This window comes from Hippopotamus amphibius, chromosome 4 (genome assembly GCF_030028045.1).
Source record: "Hippopotamus amphibius kiboko isolate mHipAmp2 chromosome 4, mHipAmp2.hap2, whole genome shotgun sequence".
In the NCBI taxonomy this organism is placed as follows: domain Eukaryota; kingdom Metazoa; phylum Chordata; class Mammalia; order Artiodactyla; family Hippopotamidae; genus Hippopotamus; species Hippopotamus amphibius.
Genome location: NC_080189.1, coordinates 97720862 through 97746019, shown reverse-complemented (window position 1 = coordinate 97746019; position 25158 = coordinate 97720862). Strand labels below are relative to the sequence as shown.

At 40.0% G+C, this 25158-nt stretch overlaps 1 protein-coding gene across 3 annotated transcripts in view; it reads right to left on the bottom strand.

Annotated features, from left to right (window-relative positions):
• GRM3 (glutamate metabotropic receptor 3) overlaps positions 1-25158 on the bottom strand; it is a 233403-nt gene that overhangs the window by 85692 nt on the left and 122553 nt on the right. For 2 of the 3 annotated variants that reach the window (XM_057732213.1, XM_057732214.1), the window contains exon 2: positions 7156-7767. In XM_057732213.1, coding sequence (XP_057588196.1) covers positions 7156-7623 — 468 coding nt within the window. In that variant the 5' untranslated portion in view covers positions 7624-7767. Of the gene's footprint in view, positions 1-7155; positions 7768-25158 lie in introns of those variants that run through there. The other variant, XM_057732215.1, reaches the window with a different exon arrangement.

The following is a 25158-nucleotide window of genomic DNA, read 5'->3' as shown; positions in this document are numbered from 1 at the left end:
TAACATAATCTGGAATGGCCCTGGGTGCCCAGCTGTGTTGAGTCTTGGGCAGCTGTCTCTGGGAATAGTTGGTCTAAGGACGAATGGAGTGGAACCCTTAGAGCTGCTCTCAAATCAAGGTACCTTTTGTGGCATGTGTGTAGATAGTGGAGGTGGGAGGGTAGGGGGACTTTTATCCCACAAACGCACTTTGCTACATCATCTGTCTTTGGGATCAAACACAGTTTTCTGTTGTAGGAAAATGCTGATTTTTCATTTATGATCTTCCAGACTGATCTAGAATAGGTAGGTCATTTAGGGATTTCCAGCCTTCTGGACCTGCAGTGGGTTATCATTCTGTTAATTCTTTCAATTCATTCAAAAAGCATTTACTCTCAGCCTGGTAGAGGCATTGTTTTCGGTGCCCTCAATACAAAGACAGAAGATGAGGTTCCCAAACTCAAGTAGCTTATAGTTAGGTGGGAAAATAGATATGCAAAGGAATAATTATAGTTAATACACTAGTAATGGAGGTGTGTGCTTAGGTAGTGGGTGCTTGGGAAACACTTCTCCAAAGGGATAGGGTTTAGGCTGAGAACTGAAGGAGAGAAGGATTTGGCAAAGCCTACAAACAGCTAAGGGACAATGCATTCCAGGTGGAAGGAACACTATGTTCTCCTCTTTATGAAAGAATGAGCAGATAGTATACATCGTTAGGCTACGAGAAAGCAACTTTCCAGGGGCACTTCAAAGGCAGGCTTTCTGTTCACACGGATCTAAAAAGTCTTTTTCTTGTTCACCTCTGTTCCTTTCTGCTCATTTTATCATCGTCTCTGGTCTCAAAGTATTTATGTTCTCAACCGATTCTCAAGTCTTATACTTGTACCTGTTTTATGGATGGATTTAATATTTCCTCATTTGTTTAAAGATTGCCTCGGGGGCTCATAAGATGTCTACTATTTATACACCTTTTTAAATTGAAGTATAGTTGATTTACAATGTTTCAGATATACAGCAAAGTGATCTTCTTTTTCAGATTCTTTTCCCTTTAGGTTATTACAAGATATTAATATTGTTCCCTGTGCTGTGCAGTAGATCCTTGTTGTTTATCTATTTTATATATAGTAGTGTGTCCCTGTTAATCTCAAACTCCTAATTTATTCCTCCTGCCTTCCCTTTCCCCTTTGGTAACCCTAATTTTGTTTTCTATGTCTGTGAGTCTGTTTCTGTTTTGTAATAATATTTATAAATTTTATTTTGCATGCTCTCTGCTTCACGTTCCCTAGAATCTACACAGCAGTGCTCTTGGTGAAGAAGCACCTAAAATATATATATGCTTAATGAACTCTTATTTTCTGATGAAAATGATTTTGTAAGTGCCCTAGTTGTAATTAGTATATAATCAAGATGCTCGATTCAGCAAATTCACACAAATACTACCATAATCAAGTGAAGTAATAACTGATTGGACTTCTTCAAATTGATCCTGATGGAAAGAGAGTCTATAGTTTATTTTGCTTCATGTTTTAAATACTTCCTTTATAATCACTCATCCTAGTAGAGTATTTTGCTTGAGCAACATGTAATTATAAAATTAAGAAATGCCCTTAAATGCAACATAGTTCAGCTACTAATATGTTGCTTTGGTCTCCTCCATTATAGGCAGGCTTTTGTTTGAATAACTAACTCCAGTGAGTGAGGACTCATTTCCTTACACCCTCCTCCTTCAGGACTATCATATCTTTTCTAATAACTCTTCCTTATGTTGGCCCTAAATATGCCCTGCTGTAAATCAGTGATTGTCAGTGAGAAAGGGGGATAACTTTGTAATTTGGCAGTGTATGGAAACATTTTGGGATGTCACAGCTTAGGGTGCTGTTGACATGTAGTCCAGTGGGGAAGGGCTGTTAAACATCCTGCGATGCACAGGGCAGCTCCACGCAGCAGAAGTATCCAGCCCAACAGTGACAATGTTGAGAAACTCTGCTCCAGGTTAAATTCATTTATCCACAGAAAAAGCATTATTTTCCATTCTGTAGTCTATCTGATACTTGGACACAGCTAACCATATGAAGCCTTTTGTAATCCCAAGTCCTTCAACTATTTTTCTGATGCTCCTGTAGTAAGAACAAGAATCATGTGTGATTCTTCCCCATAGCATTTGAATTTAAAGGAGGAGTGAATCATTGAGTGAGGGCAGTGCTTAATACAATTTGACCAGTGCTGGTCCACTTTCACACCGTGGAATCAGGTCGGGGAGGAATAATAGAGTCGTTAGTGTCTTTCTTTATAGGCTACTCTTCGTGCCCCATCTAGATAAAATCTGGGAAACTTACTGCAAGGGATTTGGTTTGAATTAGTCTTCTCAGAGACATGATGTGAGCAATGCATGGCATGAACAAATCCGTGTTATGATAAACGATATAATCACTGCCTCCCTGGGTCAGGGAGTTCCTGGGATGTGGCTATTGCTAAAAATTCCGAAAAAAGTCTGGACTGTAGCAGGCATGGGAAAGAGGTAGTAAGACCCTTTCAAGGCTCTCTTCTGCCCTTTTTATGAGCTATTTAACCCAAATATCCATTTGTCTCTGAGGTCAGTTTAACACTGAGGGATGCAAGGATAACTGGGTCAGTTTATGCCTATCCTGTTCCAGCAGAACTTTGCCCCGACGAAGGTAAGACAGACTGAGGAAACGTACATTCTCTGAAGAGAGTGAGGAACATTTGGGGAACATTTCAAGAGACATTTTTTTTTGACTGAACATGTTAGATGCTCTAACTACAGTCTGTTTGAAAAAGCACAAGCATAAACACTGCTTCAAAATAGTACCATGTAGACAATTGCCTCGCTAAAGGCAACCAACCTGATTCTCTTCTTGAACAAATACTATTTTTCCCCAAGTGGGTGGATTGCTGGCTTATAGAGGAGAGCAGAATAAAGTCTTGAAAATGCTTTGAAAACGAGCTTATTCACCAGAGGGGGTGAACAGACCCCATGTATATTTGCTAACAAAGGATTTTGATGTTAGCTTTCATTGATTACCAAATTAAAAAATCAATTCTGTTGCTCTAGGAAAGGGACCACCACAGAGTGGTTTGTCTTACTTAATAAGAGTGTTGGGAGAATATCCAGGTTTTCATCAGTGGCAATACAGATTAACTCAGCAAATCATTAAGAATTTCTCCTTTCATGTAGTTTTCACTATCTGCAGACAATTCCTACTGTATGAACCAATACAGCAGAGGGTATCTCCTCTGCTGACTTCTAGGAGAATTCTTCTTTAGTAGCAAATTAATGAGAGAAGAGGAAATTGGAGAGAAAAGTACCTTCTGAAGCAATCCCATGAATAAACTTATTCAGGCCTGATGGGGAGATGATAACGTCTAAACTGACCCAACCACAAAAGAGAAGATGTGCAAAGTTTATCATTCTTAATAATTGTCTCTCAAGAGGCAATTTTGTGACTGAAAACTCTTGTGCTGTGGTTTGGGACTGGATGTGACAATTAGATGAGTGGAATCTTTGAAATTGTGTGGTGGATTTGTACTAGTAGATGCTTGCTACAGTTTAACCGTCTTTTCTTCCCCCAGCTCAGTTCCAGCACAGACACTTGGCAGTAAATATTCAGGAAGTCAAAAGTAGTTAAAAGTGGATGGCAGAGGTGATTGACAGGCATGGATCTTTGTGGCTACCGGGTACATGCTGTCACCACGGTTACCAGGCACCAGGGTAGAGGATCAGAATCAGTCCAGGAGCAAAAGTGAGTGTGAGGGGCACCCAGAAAACTCCTCCCTTCTAAAATATTTCTCTCATCAGTGTACAAGAGTGTCTTAAAGTCACCATTAGGAATTTATTGCTTTGGATTGCTGTTGACTGTTTTTTGGTTTTTTTTTAGAATTCTTATTTAAAGACAGATATGTTTCACAAGGATAACACACTTAAATTCTCAGCTATATAAGAGCCCCTATGACCTCTTTTCATTTATGATGCTTAGCTGAAAGCAAGGCCCTGTGGCGAAGGGTCCCTCGGAGGACTGCCCAGAGATCAGTGTGTAGACAGATGTCTCCACCTCCCCGCTTGCTTTGGCTGAGGGGACCAGCGTGCGGTCTCATCAGAGCCTGAGCACCTGAGGACCACGGAGCGGGAGTGAAGCCCTCTCTCTCCTTTCTTCTCCGGCTCATCCCCTTCCTCCTGTCAAGGTCTTTGTCCTCTTGTCTTCAGACCTCTGCCATATCTTTCTGATCGTTTTCCTCAGATCCAGACTCTCATTCACACTGTGGCCTAATTAGCTTTTCTCTAGTGCAACTTTCATGCTATGTCATCCTCAAAACCTTCCTAAAGGTCATTTCTTACCTTGTGAGCCCCACGAATGTGTTCTGAATTGTCGTCACTGTTGTTTCATAATAGTACTGTACCCACAGCCAGAATTCATATTCCTCGAGGTCACGGCTGTGTTCTCTATGACTAGTGGTCTCTCTAACCCCCACAACAGTGCGGGACACACACAGGGAGCTTTATACAGATTAACTGATGGGAGACCAGCCGCAATTTCATGGGGCTGCTTGGCCGGGAATTGGTGTTAGATGTGGCTCTTCCACTGATTTTTCCTATGATTTAGGGACGTAATAGTTACCATTTATTGACTCTCTTAGTTTTTGGGTAAGACATTTCCCATGGATTCTCTCAATTTATCCTCTCAACAACTGTTTTTTTTAAAGCTCTTTATTGGAATAGAATTTCTTTACACTTTTGTACCAGCTTTTGAGGTACACCAAAGTGAATCAGCTGTATTTATATATATATCCCCATATCCCCTCCCTCCCACGACTCCCTCCCAGCCTCCCTGTCCTGGCCCTCTAAGGCATCAACAACTTTTTAAAGTGGATGGTTTTCCTTATTTTACAGGTAAGCTGGTAAATAGTGGAGTTGGAATTCAACCCCCATCTTGCTGATGCCAAAATCTACATCCTTTCAGTATAGCATGCTAGTTTTGGTTTCTTTATTATATTGTGGAGACAAAAGGCATATCAGCATTTGTGACTTTACAGTGACATGGACCAGATAAGGGAAATAATAAGCCAGGTCCTTTGATGATTAAGAAGTGGCTTTTTCCCCTGTGAACAAATGCAGGGTTTTAATAACCTACATTTTTATAAGACAACCTGTTCTCTTTTGAGGGGTTTATAGGTAATAAATAAGTAAAATTAATTAAAAATTTATTTGCCTAGCATAGTTTGTTAATTATTTTGGATAAATAGATATTTATACATCTGCTGTGGAGTGCTATTTACTGCATTGGGAGAAACAAAGTTCAGAAAGACATATCTGTAATTCTTTACTACTGGTAATATTGAGTGTAATATAAATATTTATAAAATGTTTGGCACTCATCTAGTGAAATTATTATTGAAGTATGACAAATAAACATATACATATATATTTATATTTAATAAATATATATTTATATTATATAAATAAATATATTTTTAAAATAAGTATATATTTTTAATATTTATATATTAAACATATATTTATAATATAATATAATATTATAAATATTTTATATTTTATATTTACGTATTAAATAAATATATATTTATATTACAAGTATATATTTATATATATTTATAAATACAATACAATATTTGTATATGTCTATTTTAGTTCTTTCTTCTCAAATAGCATATTCTGTCTTTCCTGATCCAAGTATAGAAACAGTGGCAAAATTAACATGATATGCTTTGAGATGTGCAGTATTTTCTATCCATCTAATGAAGTTAAAGGGTGTTTATGAAAAACCAATTATCCTAATTACTCATAATATGAATGTGTGCGCTGTAGAAGGAAAGAAATTTGCAATAGTCATTTAGAACAGCACAGAATTGCACGTAGAATTTTCAGTGCCACAAATCTCTGATGTAGAAATAAGGTTATTCCAATGCAAATAGAACCAATTTAAATGGTTGGCGACATACACAGACAACATGAGTGTCATATGACTTCTTTTCTTGCTCGGGGCTTTGATTCTAGCCATTTGGTAGGAGGCAAAGTATATGACTCTTCTCGTATGGACTTTTATTGCTGCCACATTCACCGGGAAAAATATTGAACTTCAAGTAACATATAGAAATCACATAGGACAGTTGAAAGAGCCCCAAAGTACAAAAGATCTGCGTTCTAGTTCACGTGCTACCTACTAGAGGGCATTTTCATGAAACCAGTATTTCCGGGGCTTGGGAAAAGGAGAAGTTTGAGCAGAATGATCTCTCATCTCCAATTCTGTGACCCTGTGAGCATTGCAAGAGTTTGACTAATGTGTTCCTTCTCTCCCTAACAAAATTACGAGAACCAATTATCAGCTTTTTGCCTAGTTTAAGTTATGTGCTAAATTGTTCCCTCTATTTCTCCCCCCTTAGGTAGTAATTAACTGGCTTCTCTGCATACATTTTCAGGTTTATACCATGAGAAATTGTTTATAATTTATCTCTGAATAAAACAATGCTCGGGCAAAAATTAGTGTGGAAAAAAATAGAGCTCAGTGGTTTTGTACCTTCTTGTGCTTGACTGTATTGATGATTTCAAATCATGACTCTGCCATGTGTCCACATCCTTTGTGATGTGACTTAGCAGAATGTTTATTGGGGGTGGCCCATATTTCCCTGCTCCTTGCTTCCGGGCTGAGCCTGTGAGTTGCTTTGGCTGCTGTGATGGTCACAGCTGTGAGGCATGCAGAAGCTGTGCAGTTAAATGTGCATTCTCTTACATCTCTGTTGTCACTCTGAGAAACACATGCCTGGGCTAGCTCACTGATTGCAGGTGAAGGATGAGGAACAAACTTGGAGCAGAGCTACCCGCAGCTGAACATAGCCTTCACCAGCTCACTCCAGCCCGTCTTCAGACTTATAAGCTATAATAATCAGTCCTTGTTGTTTTCAGTCACTGAATTTTGGGGTAGCTTGTTATGCTGCAGTAGCTACCTGATATATCTCTAAACAATTTTCATTGCTAAAGTACTGTTCTATCTGCAAACCTATGTTATCAAAGACCCATAGCAATGAACAATTGCATGGTTAATATCATCCATTGCTGAAGCTGTTAGGATATTCTCCTTTTGTTCTCCCAAGACATAAAACCAAAGAGATACAGTGTTTTATCAATAGCACCGCCAGTCTTACCTGTATGGAAACACTGCTGTAAGAGCCGCCGATGACCCCTGCAATGAGCAGTGGGAGATTTTCTTGAATGGCATAGGAACCATCAGGACACATATACTCGGCTTCATCCACTTTAGTCAAAGATGCCCTGACAAATTCCAGCGATTGCTCTAATGCATAGGTATCCCTTGAGCATGTATCCAAAATGTGAACACCCAGCTTCACTCCTGGGAGCAGGTAATTGTCTTTGTTAATTTCATCGATGGCAAACAACATGGCCTCCAGGCGTTGGATCCCTCGATCTTCGTTGATTCGCCCACATTCTTCCATTCCAGTGCCTTTTTCATTAATAGGAAATAGGCCCCCTAAAACGAGGTCACCTTCTATTTTAATCTCCCTCCTCAGAAAGTTATGGTCCCCGAAAGAAAGTAAAAATCCCTTGGAAAACAAAGCTAAGGTAAGAACTTGGAGTCTCGTCAACATCTTCATGAATCCCGTATCTGTACCTCTGGGAGATATCAATGGGTGGAGCCAGTGCTGGCTGCTAGTCCTCCTCTCTCATTTCCAAACTGGATCTTTGGTCTGTCCTTCATGTAAAGGAGGAACAGACTAACAGAGGCTGTCACCAAATTCCTAAAGAGATAAAAATTAAATGAACAACAACAATAAAGAAAGCAGCAGTGATTACATTCGTGGTCCCCATTCAGATCTTTGATGGCATAATGACTCCAGTTACCATCTGCTAAGCACATATGGACCACTGTACCAGGCATGCTCCCAACAGGTATTCTCCCCCAGTCCTTACCACCTGCTGTGATGTAGCTCTTAGTGGTCCCACCTACCAGAAATGGACACTGAGGACTAAAGAGATAAGGTGACCTGACAAAGTGTACTTAGAAGGGAGACAGTGTTCAGACCCTGGTTTTTCTAATGCTAAGTTCAGTGCTCTCTCTTCTGAGTCATTTACTTTGCTATCGGTAGGGCAGCAACACTGTTATGAGTCTTATTCCTTGTCTTCCAACTATAAACAGCTCTTTTTGTGTCCACTTTTCCCTTTCCATTTGGAAATAAAACAAAATAAAACGAAACACAGTGGTAACTCTGTCCCTGCGTCTGCATCTCTGCTGCCACAGCCCCGTCCTCCCTCCGTAGCTGACCTTTTCACAAGCATTGTAAAAATTGTCCGCCGTATTGTCTCCACTTCGTATCTCTGCAGATACGCTCCGTCACTGCAATCAAGGTTCTTTCTCCCACGGCTCTAACAAAATGGCTTTGGAGAAAGCTACTACTGATCTCCTAGTTTCTAATTCCATTAACTCATTTTACTTGACCTTCATTAGAAATCTTAACGCTTTTCTACCTGTTCCAGCTTCCTAGGTTTCTGTTCTCATGCTTCATGTCTGACTACATCTCAAATTCCAATATTGAATACCCCTCCCCCTGACTCCTGGGCTACCTCAGCTAGCGTTCACAGTTTCAGCGACCACGTCACTGACTCCTAGGTTAACTGCCCGCTAAACAGCTCAATCCACACATCCCTCTGACACCACAGGGTCTACATGTTATAAACTCCCCCTTTTCTCTGTGAATGGTTCTTCTCTGTACCCAGGCTCTTCAGCCAGAAACTTGCACAGACGAGCCCTTCTCATTTCCACCTTTCCTATTTTCTTCCCATCAGACACAAAATTCTGTAGAGCCTACCTGCTTAACATCTTTCAAAGCCACCTCCTTTTTTTTTTTAACCCATTGATGCAAGGCTCTTGTTATCCCTAGCAGGACCATAGCAGTAGATTCCTACGGAGCTGAAGAGAGCCCACAGAGCACCTTTTTTATGAATTAGGAAAAGATAATCTTCCTCAAGTGCAAAATTTTACAATTTATTATTGTATAACCTGTAACACAGAGGTAACATCGATGTCGGAGAAGGTGTGATGTCTGCCTCCTCTAGCTGGGGTTAGGCAGCTCCTGACATGGCCTTCGCATTTCAGGGAGCGTGGTGAGCATGCGTGCTGGGGTTTGCACGGTACATTGGTGCTTAGGACAGTTCCATAAATCAAGCTTCTCTTTACATGATAGGCTAGAACACACGCATCTCTTAGGAACCAGGCAAAGCCCTGCAGTGGGATCACGTTTCGACAGTAGGCTGGGGTCTTCCCAGGGAACTTTCTAGACTCCTGGTGTGGCGCTGTCTATCTGGTTCCATGCGCACATGAACCAGTGGACCTGGTGGTGTACTCTTGACACCTGGCTCCCTGGCACTCGAGTGAACACCAGTCAGCACACTCATTCTGTGTGCCCACCCGCCTGGCCCCTAGATGAGGTCAGCTTATTATAGTGAGACTCGGGTGAGAGATGGTAGGGCGGGGACTCCTGGAGCAGTCTCCTGACAGCGCACGGCTGCGTGCTCTCGTGTGTGGTCGAGTGTGCCCGTTTGCTCTCCCGCTTTAGTGCGTGATTGTGTATTGGTGAGGTTTTATGGAGGAGGGGTCTCTCCTGGCTGTTCTTTGGCCCCATCAGGATGTCTGAAATGCCCAGCAGCAGTGTGTTCTCTGATGTACTAGGAAATGTTAACATCTGAATTGTGTCCCATTGGAGGAGGTGCTCTGTCTAGTGTATAATCTTAGTTGTTCAGAGCGCCCATCTTCTGTTAATCTATACTGACCTCCCCTTGCCTCTAGGTTGAAGAATGGTCTTGATCTTGGAATGCTCCATGATTTTGAACCTGGTGAGCTCTCAAGTCTTACTGTTCACCATGTCCATCAGTGGCATCTCATCTCTGTCTTCAAACCTTATGCTTCAGCTATTTAAACTATGTTCACTTCAGAGGATGCCTTGGATGGTGAGGACCCCTCACTTCTGCTCACGTTGGTCCCCTTGCTGGGAATGCCCTTCTATACCATTTGTCAGGTAAACACCCACATCGCATTGAAGACTTTACAGTCAGTACCAGGAAAGGCCAAGAATTTTTTCCTATCTTCCTTCCCCAGTCAAATTACTTACTTCCTGCTCTAGCTAAGTTCAAGAAATATTTGCAATTCCTATTACAATTCATATTTGTTTCTTTGCTCATTAGGGATAAATGAAATGGCACAACATTTAGGATTTTTAAGATTTTTAAGGAAAAACCAAAACTCAACAAAAATATGCAGACAGGAACTAGTTCAGTGAGTGTTTACTTCAACATTTTTGACGTTTCTCCCTTCTCCTGTTAGCAGTGCCCTTGAAAAGCTGGCTTTCCACGTGCTTTCTCTTCCTTTTGCATGGGGCAAATGATGGGCTGTTTTCTTGAGACACACAAGTCATCGGGGTTTGGTTTTGTTTACTTAGGTGTGAACCTCAGCCCTGACGGGCAGGGATTGGAATGCCCAGTGTTAACCCAGAGCCTCTCTGGGAGACCTGCCACCAGGCACCAGAAAAGCTAATAAGGGTAATTTTTAAAGAGGTTGATACCATAGTGGAATTTTTTTGTTTCATATCAATTTCTGGTCTCTCTTTGATCTTTCTGTGCAATTCCCTTGAAAGCAAAACTGCCATGGAAGGTAAAAGACACAGCAATCATTATCGCTAATGATAAAGTAGCTGAAATTGGCTGTATAAAATAATTGTTTTATGTGCCTAATAAAAGAGAATAGTTAATTAAAAGAAGATCATAGACACAGTCTTAAGCATCTATCTGTAAAAAATGTAGATATCTCTTGAATATGAAGGAAAATTGACTACACGGAGAGTGAAGATAACCTTACAGTTTATGGAAAGCTTAATTCCCTCTTAAGAGAATGTGCTTAGCCAAAGAAGACTTGGAATGAAACATCACATCACACTGAAAGTAGTAGTAGGTGTCAGTCTATCTGTTTCACAAGCAGGGGTTGTGTTTTATTTATCTTTGTGTTTCCAGGGCCTGGCATAGTATCTACAATCCAGAAGATATTCAATAAATATTTCTTGAAGGAATCTAGACATCCATGATAATTATGTTTGCAAGTAACTCTCTACTATTTTATTTGTGGCATAGAAAGTGGGAATTAAAGTAGAGAAATCAGCCGTTTTATTTTATTACCTACCGAATCATCCCAAATGATCTTCTATTACGCTCTTTGATGCTAGGACTTCCAGCAGGTAGTACTTTGTATACACGCAAGAGAAAATTCTGCCTTTGAATTTGGAATTTGTAGCTGAGGCGGGTCTGTCTGAAGCCAAGGAAGATGTGGCCTCACATTGACCTACATTTACTTAAGTTTTTGGTTGGGAGAATACTAAATTAAGAACATGCCTATTATCCTATTTCAAAGCTTCAGAGACGCATTCCACTCATCAAATATTTATTGAACATCTACTTTGTATGTGCTGGGCCATGAACGGGATACCCATGATAGAAACTTTAATTGTAAACAAATGAACATTATACCTGCTGTCAAATAATTCAAATGTTTGGATATTTTTATATAGAGAGTGATGGAAAAGTACTCATTTCTGTTTCTACTATCTCCACCAATTGTGAAAATCTTCACAATAAGTTTACAGTTACCTTTAACATGGTAATTGTTATGAAGTGCTTGATTACAAAAGCGATTCGTGACATATTACTTATATTATATACATTTAAAGAATTAGGTGTACAGAACTTAAAAACAAATTGATTAACCACGATGTCATGTAAAACAGTTTTCCTTTAAGCCCTCTGATGGGGGCTTTAAGTAGCACTTAATGTAGTCTTAGAGAATTACCAGTTAAAAATCAATTAATGTTTAAACACACTGTCTTAATATTTTCTTATTTACCTTTTCCTTAAAGCAGAATTTGAAATGATTAAGACTGTAGGGCCAGGCATAATTTTAAAACACTTAGCATTATTTAAAATTAAGCCCTAAGAAATGGAAAGAACAGGAAATTAAAATTTAGCGTTGAAAAATAGACAAACGCTGCTTAAGTCAATGCAACTGTTTATCTCTGTGTAACAGCTTATTGGATTGTGGGAAAGAGCATCCACTACTTCTTTTCAGGTCCCTTTCATTATAAATCAGCCAGCAGCACATTCCCCAGATAAACAGACTCCCTACTGCTGCCATATTCACATGCAGCCAGAGAGTTGCAGCTCTGCCCTGGAAAGTTCTCCATTCAGGGATGATGAGTGACGTGTCAACCACAAACAAGCATGTGTAGCCCTCTCCGTAGGCAACCTGCTCACCGATGTTTTATTAATTGATGCATTCATAGAATCTTAGGGGTTTGCTGTGAATATAACCCCTGAAAGATGTGGGCAGGAAGCATTTCTATATTCTGCATATGCTAATATATATCTTCCTTCCTCTGTTGACTTTGCCCAGGGACTTAAAGTCAAAAATGAAATCCAGTTTGACTCAGTGAATAAGTAGTTTATTCAGGGGAGATATAATGCCAGAAATCATGTTCACTCTTTTCTAGAAATAAACCCTTGAGTTGCTGAAGGGCTTGTGAATGTGCTCAAAGCCCGCGCACTCAACCGATCTGGAAAAAATGTAAGGTTAGTGCTAGCATGTGCAATTTGGCTATTCATTTGATTATAAAGTTTTCAGTTGCCAGAATTATAGGAGGCAAGAGACATGGTCTTTGTTTTTAGACAACTACCATTTTCAACGGGGTAAACAGAGGCTGGCGTTTTTAATAGCAGGATGTATCACTGACCAATTCTACTTCTTTTATTCTTGTTAGGCAACAAAGGTACTTTTTTCGAGAAGCCTTTAAGAAATTATTATGAGAAAATGACTATTTAAAATCTAATCATTCTTAGCAGATTTAGCTTAAAATTTCTACTGCTTGTAAGCCTTCTGTATGACTCCAGCTGTAAGGTGGTCTAATTCCATGTGCTAAAACTATACCCTTATAGTTTGTGCTATGCTTATTATGATGATCATACTTTGTTTTATATTTATTTAAGTAGTTTAGAATTGAAATTTAACAATTGGAAAGTGTTCTTCTTTCCTCATTAGATTGTAAGCTACTGGATATCAAGGTCAGTGCCTTAGACAATGTTGTATTTTCCATTGCGCCTCATGTACATTGTTGAGAAGTGATAAATTCCAAATAGCATCTAAGTTTTTGAGAGAGTGGTCAGAAGATTGAAAAACGATTTGGAAATTCCATTCAGAGAATAAAGAAGCTAGCTGAAAAGATCCTTTTTTTTTTTTCAAAATGATGTTATCATAGGTCAAGATTCAACTTTGACACTAGAGAAATTTGGCCTCAGTAGCTCTGATCTTTCCTTTAAATTGCTGATTTTTAAGGAAAAAAAATAAAGTAAAATTGGAAAAGTTGAGAGCACTTGGAGAGATTCGAAAGATTAGGAAGTACATTGTCCATCTGAGAGTGATGAGGAGGAATGGAAAGGAACACAGCAAATAACAGGTTATGTTCCATGAAAGCATGAATGACACGGCGAAAGAGTAGAGGCCAGGCCTGCGTGTTAAGATTTGAAGTTAGGGAGGAAGGTTGTGCTTTCTCTCAAATTTCTCTAGTTTGAGGAAGCTTGAAATTCCACCATAAATAAAACATTGCACATAACCAAAAACTTAAGTTGAGTAGTGGGAACAAATTGATCAGACCCTTTCCTATGAACCTGTTTTATTCATAGAGAAAATAAAAGAAGCCCAGGAATCCTACATGACTACAGTGAAGAGGGGGACACTGCTAATTGGGATGATGGAGCCAGAAAGAGATGCTGATGTTGATGATGCCAAAAGGAGACATGCCCACTTCACTAATGGCCTTGGACAACCTTCCCCACCTCGCAAAACATCAGCTCTCCAATTTCCTTTATCTTCTGCATTTAGAGGAAAGTGTCTTTATGAAGTAGGAAAACACTGGCAGTTGTGCTAAACTTTGGTCCTTAGGGTAATTGCTGGTAATTTACTTAAACAATGTTAAGTTACGTTGGTCATTCAATATATATTATATTAAAGATTCATTATTTCCTTCTAAATAAATCTTTAGTTTTGTAACTATCAAAGGGTACATTATTTTCGTGTGTGTGTGTGTGTGTGTGTGTGTGTGTGTTGCTATTTCAGTTGTTTTTTTATCCTCAAGTTTCCTAACCTCATTACCAAGCCTTGGAATTGGAGCCTCCCCAAAACTCTCTGCAGTGTACCTTTGTCCTTTTCTACTAGAAGCTGGGTTTGTCAAAATCTTCCCTACTAGCTCTGGAGAAAATAGTTGAAGGGGAAGAAATGGAGGAATATTACTTACAGGAGAACATTTTTTACCTATTGAGAATACAGTCCATCCACTGGATATTAGTAATGTCCTGTGTGTGTACTATCCTTCCTCTTGAATAATGTCAAAGTGTTTTGCACAATGAATTAACTCTTATTGCTTCCTGAGTAGAGAGAGAAAGTAATGCAAATTTCTCAAAAAAAAAAAAAAAAGTGAAAAGTAAATACAGAATTGGGATTTAAGAAGACCTTTATCATTATTTTCCAATGAAGTCTTACAAAAGAGAATGCATGTCATACATGTTTCCACAAAAATATCACTCCCATCTATCAAATTCTCCTCAGTATATAAATGGTAAAATATTTGAAACAGCATTATCTTTGCCTTGTGCTAAATAAACTCTTTAGAATATCTGTAGCTAGCTTCTGCTTCTGGCCATGTCATAGTAATTGGTATTAAACTTGCTCTCCTGCTGAAACTAGCTATAAAACTGGACAAAACATACAAGGCAAACTATGATCTTCAAGAGAAAGAAACACACGAGAGAAGTGCCATTATTATCCTATGAATTCCCCAACATTCTGTATGGGAATACTTCTCTGACATGGTGCAGTGGCAGCCTTGTTGACCTCCAGAGGCAGAGACTAGAGTTCTTCTTGGCTTCTGAAGTGGTTGCAGTTTGTGGGGCAGAAAGCTGCATGGAAATGGTGAGTGTAAGATCTGAGTTGTGCAAGGTTTAACCTGGTTATAAACAGGGTGAGACTCAGTGAGGCCTGGCAGAGATCGTTTTCCTGCAACAGTGTTGAGAGGAAATGTCAGTATCAGAGGTCATGCATACAGAGAGATATTGGAGTTCCAGCCCAGTTGGAGTAGAGAGACCACCCTGGGCATTATTGTATTTCAATTAAATTCCCAGGAAGGTTACCCTCCATGAGTAAGGATCAAGCTCTGGAATAAGGTGCATGTCCTAAGATTACATCCAAAATACACCTGCTTTAACAAAGAATAAAACCAAACTTAACAAAACTAAAATGACCCACAGTTATTTAAGTACCTGCTAAGGCAAAACTGAAAACTCTTAGAGGAAGATGACATACTTGAGCCTGCCTACAATATAATTCCACAGTATACAACCAAAAATTTCTTGACATATAAGAAAACAGGAGGGACTTCCCTTGTGGCTCAGTGGTTAAAAATCCGCCTGCCAATGCAGGGCACACGGGTTCCATCCCTGGTCCGGGAAGATCCCACATGCCATGGAGCAACTAAGCCTGAGCCTGAGCTCTAGAGCCCATGAGCTCCAACTACTGAGCCCACATACCACAACTACTGAAGCCTGCATGCCTAGAGCCCATGTTCCAAAACAAGAGAAGCCACTGCAAGCGGGCAACAAAGACCCAACGCAGCCAACAAAGAAATAAATTTATTAAACAAACAAAAAAAAACAGGAAAATGGGACCTGAAGTAAAGAGAGAAAGCATTCATTAGTAATAGGTCCCCAAATAATCCATATTCTAAAATTAGCAGATAAGGACTTTAAACAGTCTATTATAAAGATAAAATTGTTCAAAGACTTAGAAAAATGAATGAGTATATGAAGAATCTCAGCAGAGAATTGAAACCAAGAAGAAAACTGCAGAAAGTTTAGAACACAGAAGTAAATATCCAAAATAAATATTTATCTAATAAATATCTAAAATAAAAACTTTACTGGGTATATATTGGGAAGCACAACAGATTGGAGATGGCAAAATTGTCAGTCAACTTGAAGATAGATGAAAAGTAATTATCTGACCTGACCTAATAGGAAAAACACTGAAAAAAATTAACTAAAGCTTCAGAGTTCATTTGAGTAGTAAGTGGTCTAACACAGGTATAATCTGAGTTTCATAAGTAGGGGAGAAAGAAGAAGGAAAAAAAAATACTTGAGGAAATTATGGCTGAAAATTCCCTTAATTTGGTGATAAACGTAAGATCGTAAAAACTAATAAGCTCAGCCAACCCTAAGCAGAATAAATACAAATGAAACCTATGTAGGCCAGTCATTGTGAAATTGATAAAATTAAAAATAAAGGGAAAACTTTGAAAACAGAGTAAAACAGCACAATTTGTGGGTAACAATATGAATGAGGGATCCCTTTCATCAGAAACAGTGGTGGCCGTAACATAATGGAATCTTTAAAGTTCTGGGGAAAAACTGGTCAAGGATCCCAAAACTCAACTTTCAGTTCAAATATACTTCAAGAATGAAAGTAAAATAACAACTTTTTTTTCAGGCAACTAAGACTGAGAGATTTCACTGCCAGCAGGCTTACAGCAGAGATATGCTAAAGGAATTACTTCAGAAGAAGAGGAAATGGCTCCAGAAGGAAGATCGAATCTACAGGGAAGAATGAAGTGCACTCGAAATGGTAAATATGTGGTTTAATAAAGAAGAATATCTGTAAATCTAACTATTCATTATTGTTAGGATGTGTTCATGAAAATTGTATTTGTCACAAATTAAAAAATGGTGAGAAAAGATGAATCCCACTATTATTTGGTTTATTTTATAGTCTGATTTTACTTCCTCCCTGTGTATATACGTTTGCATTTATCTTAGATCTTGTTAGCCGAAAACCTTGTTGCACCTTCTGGAGTTCTGGTGAAAGAACCATCTCCTAATTCAGAGGCCATGCTTCTGAATGTAAGATGGGTCATAGCCGACAGCACATTCTTCTTTATGATGTAGCTGCAAATAGATTCAGGCAAGGTTGGAACCCCACTGATACACACTAGTGTAGTTGTACTAGTTAAAATATTGAAACACTTTCATCCAGGTGGTGAATAGTCAATGTACCAAGTCCTTTGAATATTCCTCCGCTTCCCTGACTGCTCTGGTTCCTCCTCTGACCTATCTCTACTGCCTCCCTCAATTCTTCTTGGCCCAACTCAAAAAGTGTTCAATTCTGGCAGAGTCGGGTCTTCAGGTTCCAGTTCCAAGGGGTATGGTTGATGTTTCATTTTCTTAACTTGATACTAGCTGTTAAACTTTTTGCATATCACCCCTGAACTGACTTGCTGAAGAAGATGTTGGAAATTTGGGAAATGTTTCCGTTTTAAACAGAATTCTCAGCAGCTGGAACAAAACAATTTTCCCTTGTAGTTTAGTGGATTAGCACCCATTTCCAAGTTTTCTGGAAACCATATACCACAGTTTTCCTTTGGGAACCAACACTGATGTTCATAAAGCAAGGTGAATCCACTCCTGGCTTTATAGGTAGCTTATGATACACATAACTAACCAGAGTGTGGTATGTCCCTGACCACAGCATTTCACTCCAGAATGAGCCTGTGACCAAATTATTTCCAACCAGGGTTAATGTGAGAACATTTTCTAGAACCACCAGGAGAAAAGCATCCTCTTTCTGTCAGAGTAACTTAGAAGAATGGATGTAAGCCCAGAGCCGCTGGCAGCCATCTTACCACCATGAGGAAAGAGCCTGCCTGAGATGCAAAGCCAAGAGACAGAGAAAGAGTGAGACCTGACAGTATTGTATGTGCTATCTAATCCAGCTAAGATTTCCCAGTTATGTGAGATAATAAATTCCTCTTTGCTTATGTCAGTTTGAAATCTGTTTTATGTTACTTCAGATATCGTTAAATGATTTCTGAATAGAACCTCTCTTGTTTTCCTATCTCCTCCCTTAAAGTTAATATAGTTTATCAAGCAGCTATTCTGTGCCGGAAACTATAATTCATGTTCTAAATAGATTATTTTATTTAATCCTGTAACTTTCCTCATACTCAGTTATGCCCTTCCATAGATGCCTGATGCTATCCTGACTCTCAGATGGTACGAGGATTTGTGATGGTTTCCATTGTGTTACCCTACTTATGATGGGTTTCCTAGAAATGCAGCTACTCCAAAGTCATCCACTGCTTCATACTCATCAGAATTCCCATTTTCTCAATTCTCTTACTTATCACAAATAAAATCATCTAATATACTAAGCTATCGGTTTTAAGCACATTAATGCAAGTTAGTTTGTTACCTGTTTAGGGATGGTCAAAGTTTTAAATGGGCCAAAACACTGGCTTAAAAAAAGAGAAATATTTTTAATCATGGAATTTTAGATACCTCAGTGTACAGTTAATGAAGTAGCATGGCCTAATTATTCTTCAAGTTACAACACTTATGAACCCCATACTCAAATAGAAAGAACTTGTATATATGTTAGACACTGTGAGATTGTGGGTTTAGACTAGTTGCCATGAAACAGGAAAGTAAATGTCATTGACAAATCACCTCCAACTCATCTGATCACTGACATGACTTTAAAACATATTTTCTGTTCCTCTTGTTGAAAATTTTGGGAAAATGTTTTGGTGGGCTTTTGTTGGTTGGTATGAACTCTCAAGAGCCAATCATCCTTATTTCTTCCCAAGTCCGTGTTCAGTGGTGCCACATTGATAGCTTTGAATTGGCCATGGTGGGAGTATTTACAGTGCAAAAAGCAGCAAACATTAATAACCAGTTCCTTCACAAGTCCCGAAGATCTAGTTGTTGAACATTTACCAGCACACCACTGGTGGTAAATTTAACACTGTGGTCGTAAAATCCATGCCTAGAGAATCAAATAAGAAGAGCCTGGGAAGCAATACAGCATGATGCTTTAGTCAGTGCTTTTCTAACTGCAGATCACAAGTGTCATGAAATAGGTGAGTGGATTGTAATGAGCATCTTAAAAGGAAATAGAAAAGTTTCAAACATATTAGTAAATATCAAAACATTGATCTAAGGCATAGAGTAAGGGCAAATATTTTCTAAAGCTTTTTGGTGTGTATTTATGTGTGTATGAGTGTATGTTCTGGGTTACAGTGTAAAATAATTTCCTACTGGGTCATGGTTAAAAAAAAAAAAAAAAAGCTTGAACGCCACTGTTTCACAGTGTGGTTTCTGTAGTCAAACAAATGTCTGGATCTACTTCCTGGCCGTGACATATGACCACCTCTCTGCCTCATTGTGCATATGTGTAAAATGGAGACAAAATTAGTACCTATCTCGTGGGGTTGTTTTTAGGATTATATGAAATAATTAGTATGTAACATTAGCTCAATAACTGTTAGAGACTATTAGAACGATAGTAGTGTGGACAATTTGTCAATGGCTCCAGTGAATTTGGGGTGTATTCTGGGCTCTTCATATAACCACCTCTAGTTCAAAGCCACTGTTGATTGGATACCTTTAACTATCTAGTCTATTTCCTCCTTTAGCGAAGAGACCACCTGGTGGTAATCCTCTGGCATCCTGTCTTTCTCCTGGCTGGTGTTTAGGAGTGATATCACCTTGTGGAATTGCTGGCTGTGCTGGCTGCCTGAGTGATGCAAGGTGGGCTCTAACTTCTAAGATGTCCAGTGAGTTCAGTGTGTATGTGTGCTAAGGACCATAAAATGCCTGGGGAAGTTGGAACGTGATCACCTAAGAAAAAGATGCAAGGTGCTCACAGCTGATTAATTTGTTCTGCTTCTTCCAAAAAATCTGTTTCCATCCCTGCTCCCTGGATTCCCTCCTGTCATGTTGAGTTTTATTGGGAGGGGCTGGGCCTCTCTTACTCTGGGTCACTTCGGACTAGGACATTAACTGACTCATATGCCAAAAGCAGGTCGTTACTTAGATTCTGCCAGTGAAATTGTCTTTTTTAAATTAATTAATTAATTGGCTATGTTGGGTCTTCGTTGCTGTGCTCAGGCGAGGGCTACTCTTCGTTGCGGTGCACGGGTTCTAGGTGCGCGGGCTTCTGTACTGGCGGCACGTGGGCTCAGTAGTTGTGCCTCACAGGCTCCAGAGCGCAGGCTCAGTAGTTGTGTTGCACGGGCTTAGTTGCTCCTCGGCATGTGGGATCTTCCTGGAACACGGCTTGAAGCCATGTCCCCTGCACTGGCAGGCAGATTCTTAACCGCTGCACCACCAGGGAAGTCCCTGAAGCTGTCTTAATTTTCATGATTCCAAAGCATTAGGGGCCTCCGCTACAGAGGGTTTGGGCCCTCGTGGCTGTAATAATGATCAGCCTTTAAATTCCACGGCAACTACTGTGTCTGTGCTAACAAGTCCGCACTGACTTCTGCCCCCTTAGCCAGTTCCTGCCTGCCTTTCAGGGAGAATTTATCCCTCTGACTTAGTACACGTTCAAATGTGGGACGCTGCCAACACTCAGCTGTAGCTTGAGTCATAGATTTTCAACTGGCAGGACTCATATGTCTCTTGGGTAGCTTGAACTCTTAAACTGGTTCCGACGATCTTAATCTGTGTTTTAGAAAAGACCAAGTTTAACATGAAGTCTTCCTGTAACACAGCCTCAAGGTTTCCTTTCCTTTCCACGTATACCACCCAAGTTACCAGCAAGAAATGATGACGCTTGACGTTACACAAAGGTAACATCCCATTTCCCCAGGCGGTAAAGGGAGGGTGAGACACAAAAGAGTGCACATGTTACAAATCTGCTTCTGTAAAAGCCCAAACCAAGCTAAAGTCATCTATCGTGCTGGAAGTGAGGGTGGATCTCACTCGGAACATGGGGAGTTAGCGACTGGAAGAAGCATGCCAGCGCTTCTTGAGTGCTGGTAACTTTCTGTTTATGGATCCGGGTTCTTGTTTCATGGGGAGTGTTCTCTTTGTTAAAAATCATCAAACTGCACAATTATAATGGATACACAGTTACCACGGATGAAGTGTATGTATGTCACAGTTCGATGAAAATTTAAAAAGAAAAAGCAAGGCTAAAAGTGAAAAAATGGTGAACACAGCTGTTCATTTTTAAAAATTATTTTATGACAAATTGGTCACAGGGGTATTGACATAAACTTACAACTATGGGCTTATTGACAGCTCCAGCCCTGATGAGAGAATCCCTTAATGCCTGGTGAGAGGCCCTGGTGGAAAAGGAGGTGCCTTAGTTTATTGCGAGTGAGTGTGCGCGGTGCAGCAAGAGTCCCCCTTCTCATTACAGAAGGAAGCCAAGCACTTGGTTTTCCTTCCTGTATTTAAGCAAAAACCAGGAATCCGAGTGTAATTGACATATACAATCTGACAGCTGGTACCTGCAGCTTAACGGCTCAGGCTGGATGGGACCAGAAAGGTGAACAGCGAGCTCCAATTAGAGGAGCTGAACTTCAGGCTTATTGTGAAGTGAGGCAACAGAGGCTTTCATAGTTTGAGTTCTGAAAAGCAAATGGAATTAATCTTTGGCTTTCTTATGTTCCAGTGTTCAAGAAATTCTGCTTAATGATTTTAAATAAATCACTTACTGTGTCTATCACATGCCAGGCCCCCTGGTAGGTTCTAAGGATACCAGGATGAGTGGGACAGCATCCTGCGTAAATACAGGAAAAATAGGGTTTCTTGGGACCATGATAACCATCAAAAGCTAAATATGGCTTGTAAACCAAATGGATTTTGGCAGAGAACTCCACTGTGTCAAACCCGATGAGGACCCAAAGACTCCTACCCTCATCGCCATAATTCTTTTCTTCTCCCACACAGGTTGGGGTAGATTACCATTTCAAGGTAGGATGAGGAAACCATCTGGTGGAGTTCCAAGGGCTGCATCTTTTGAGTCTGATCATCCTGTCTTCTGTGATGCCTGATGCTGTTTTAGACAACTGGAAAACTGATGCCCCCAGAAACCAACTCATGGCCCAAGATCAAAGTGTCAGTAAGTAGCAGTCCTGAGAATATATCCAGGCATTTGCTTCTATTATCTTTCTTATGCTTCATATTTTTGGTTACAAGGGGCTTTCATATTTAAAAAGGTCACAAGTAAGCATATAGAAAGTTTATTTATTTATTTATTTTATTATTTATTTTATTTTTGGGCTGCATTGGGTCTTCCATAGCTGTGTGTGGGCTTTCTCTAGTTGTGGCGAGTTGGGGCTATCCTTCGTTGCAATGCTCGGGCTTCTCATTGTGGTGGCTTCTCTTGTTGCGGAGCATGGGCTCTAGGTGTGTGGGCTTCAATAGTTGTGGTATGTGGACTCAGTAGTTGTGGCTCTCAGGCTCTAGAGCACAGCCTTGGTAGTTGTGGCGCACGGACTTAGTTGCTCCTTGGCATGTGGGATCTTCCCAGCCCAAGGCTAGAACCCGTGTCCCCTGCATTGGCAGGCAGATTCTTAACCACTGCACCACCAGGGAAGCCCTAGAAAGTTGACTTTAATTATCCTTCTCATCCCGTCTTTTAGGTACACGTTATTTTCTCTATGCTCAAGCCTTCACCGCATCCTGATTGCTGTTTTGATCACAGTAGTTCCAAACTTGGCTTTCTTTTCTTTGTTGCTACTGTTAGTTGACATCAGCCTTCTGTGGATCTTTGTCGCTGACTGCTACAGCCGCCGTCTAGTTGGATTTCACACACCTCTCTTCTCTCCACTTCAGTCTATTCAACATACTGCTCTAAATCTGTATTCTTTACCTGTGGTCTCTTGAACAGATTCAGACATCGCTTGTTAGTCTAAATTTAGTCTTAGCATCAGCAGTTTCAATCACTTTACCCATTCACTTCTTTTCTCTTTTAGCCCATTTTCTTTAGCTCCTAGGGAACATCAACATAACGTTTGATGCTTTCTGTTGTCATTCTTAACTCAGTATATTTTTCTAGCCTGGACAAGTTAATTCAGTTGGTTAGCTAGTGGCGCTAGTGACATCTCCATCATTTGATTTGTCCCCGTTGTATTATTGTAGAGGGAACCTGTGTCACATGTTTGGTCCTAGTCTGTATTGCAAAAGCCTGCTATTGGTCATAAAGGAAACTGTTGGACACTCTTCCTGGCAAGCTTTGAACAAACCAGTTATCATAGCTAAACGGAGGAGAACCAGCAGATCTGTATAGGTTAGGATGGTCTTTCCTTGCACTGGATGTTGTGTTGCCTGGTGCCAAAACTATTTGTTGGCTATAAATGGCTATTTTCTCCTTTCTTTCACACTTTACAATAGATTGCAGTTCTCTTTTTCACTAGCTCCTTCATTCCTGAATGGAAAAAAGTAATTAACATTTTTGGAGCTTATTTGTATGTTGTGCTCCTTTACTCTTCCCAAGATTTCTGTCATAAATAGATGAATAAAGCTGGCTTAGGGGCAGACTTCAGCACTTCTTGCTCAGGACTCCTCAGTCACTGAGCGGCGGAGCAGATCTGTCTGAATCCCAGTTCTTTGGCCTTCCTGTTATTACTCCCTGCCTTTGAGAATTGTGTCCAAACATCCCAGGGAACAGATAAGAAGAGCCTGACCTATAAGACACCTTCAAGTGGCTTGAGTGTCTTTCTGGTGCTTCTCTTTCTTTGAACACGTTTGTGTTTGCTTCACTTAGATTCCTAAAGTATTATTGCCTCAAAAACATTTTGTCTCAAGTCTGTACGGGTTCCAGTTTAGTTTCAGGAGACCCTTTCCTCTAGGCCATGACTCTTGGAAATGATCCTAACTAGCGAGGGAAACTTCGGACATGGGTTTGTTTCTGCGCCTGGCACCCATTTAGCCTTCTCACCAGGGCCATTTTTGGAGCCAAGTCCATCCACTGTCCAGATGTTTCTTTAACTTGTGGCTTAGCACGAGACATTTCCACCTTGCTGTTGAGCGAATGTATCGAGTAATAACCTTGGGGAGTTTCAAAAGCCCTGAACTGCAATTCCTGTTTGCAATTCCTGCAAAATTATCCCAGTGGTGGGGATGCTGAGCTACCCAAGCATCCCCTTCACAGCCTGCTAGTGATCCATTTTCCAATGGGAGGGCTGCCACTTTATAAGCTCTGTGGTGGGACACACAGATGCTACCCAAAGGATGGTATTTTACATGATACCCAGAGGAAAACTGAATTTCTAGGGAAAGCAGATTTGTTCAAAAACTTTATTTCTTCATTAGGTCAAAAACTTGTAGTGTAGTCAGATGTAGAGAATAAACATATGGACACCAAGGGGGGAAAGCGGGGGAGGGGGGTATGGGGTGGGATGAATCGGGAGATTGGGATTGCCATATATACATTACTAATAAGAAAAAAATATCAAATTGTACACTTTAAATATATGCAGTTTATTATATGTCAATTATATCTCAATAAAAATTCTTAAAAATAACTTGTAGTGTAGTTAAAATTAGAAACCGAGCTCTGATTTCATTGATGAGAAATAGCACCTTTAGTTAAAACTGAACAAAGAATGAGTGTACAGGTTTCCTTAAATATTACTGACATTGTGTGGACTTTATATGAAATCGCTTGCTAGCATCTGAGTGTGTTCAATGATGCTTCTGTGTTGATTGAAACAAAATTGCCCTCTAATACTCCCCTGGAATACTTTATTTGAGCTGTGAAGGCTTGACATATGAGAGTCAAGAACAATGACGTTGTCTTTGACATGGATGAGTAAAAAGAAGATAAGGGTTCCTTTGGGGGTTTTGAGTTGATTCTATGACAACCAGTGAGCTATAGGATAGTAGCCTAATTGTATGAAAAATTTCATGGTACACCTCTTAATGCACTAGCTTCACTGCTCCTTCCTCTGAAAAGCCAGTGTCCTCGGCCTCACAATTCGTGTTCCTGTTTCTAAAATGTGAGTATTTGTAGATGATAAAATTTCTCAATAGGAAAGCCTTAGAAATAGTCCACGCTGACCCTTGATCTTCTCAATGTTTCATATGAAGGATCTGAGTCCCATGGGGTAAGGGGATCCCTATTTTAGGGTCTCGACTGAAAACTTATTTGATGGCTCTTGCCCTGGATGAAATCTAGTTCATGTGTGGTGCCTATTTCTGTGGAGGGAACACACTGTTTCCCCCAAATGATTTGGAATTCCTGCTGATATTTTAGACAATAC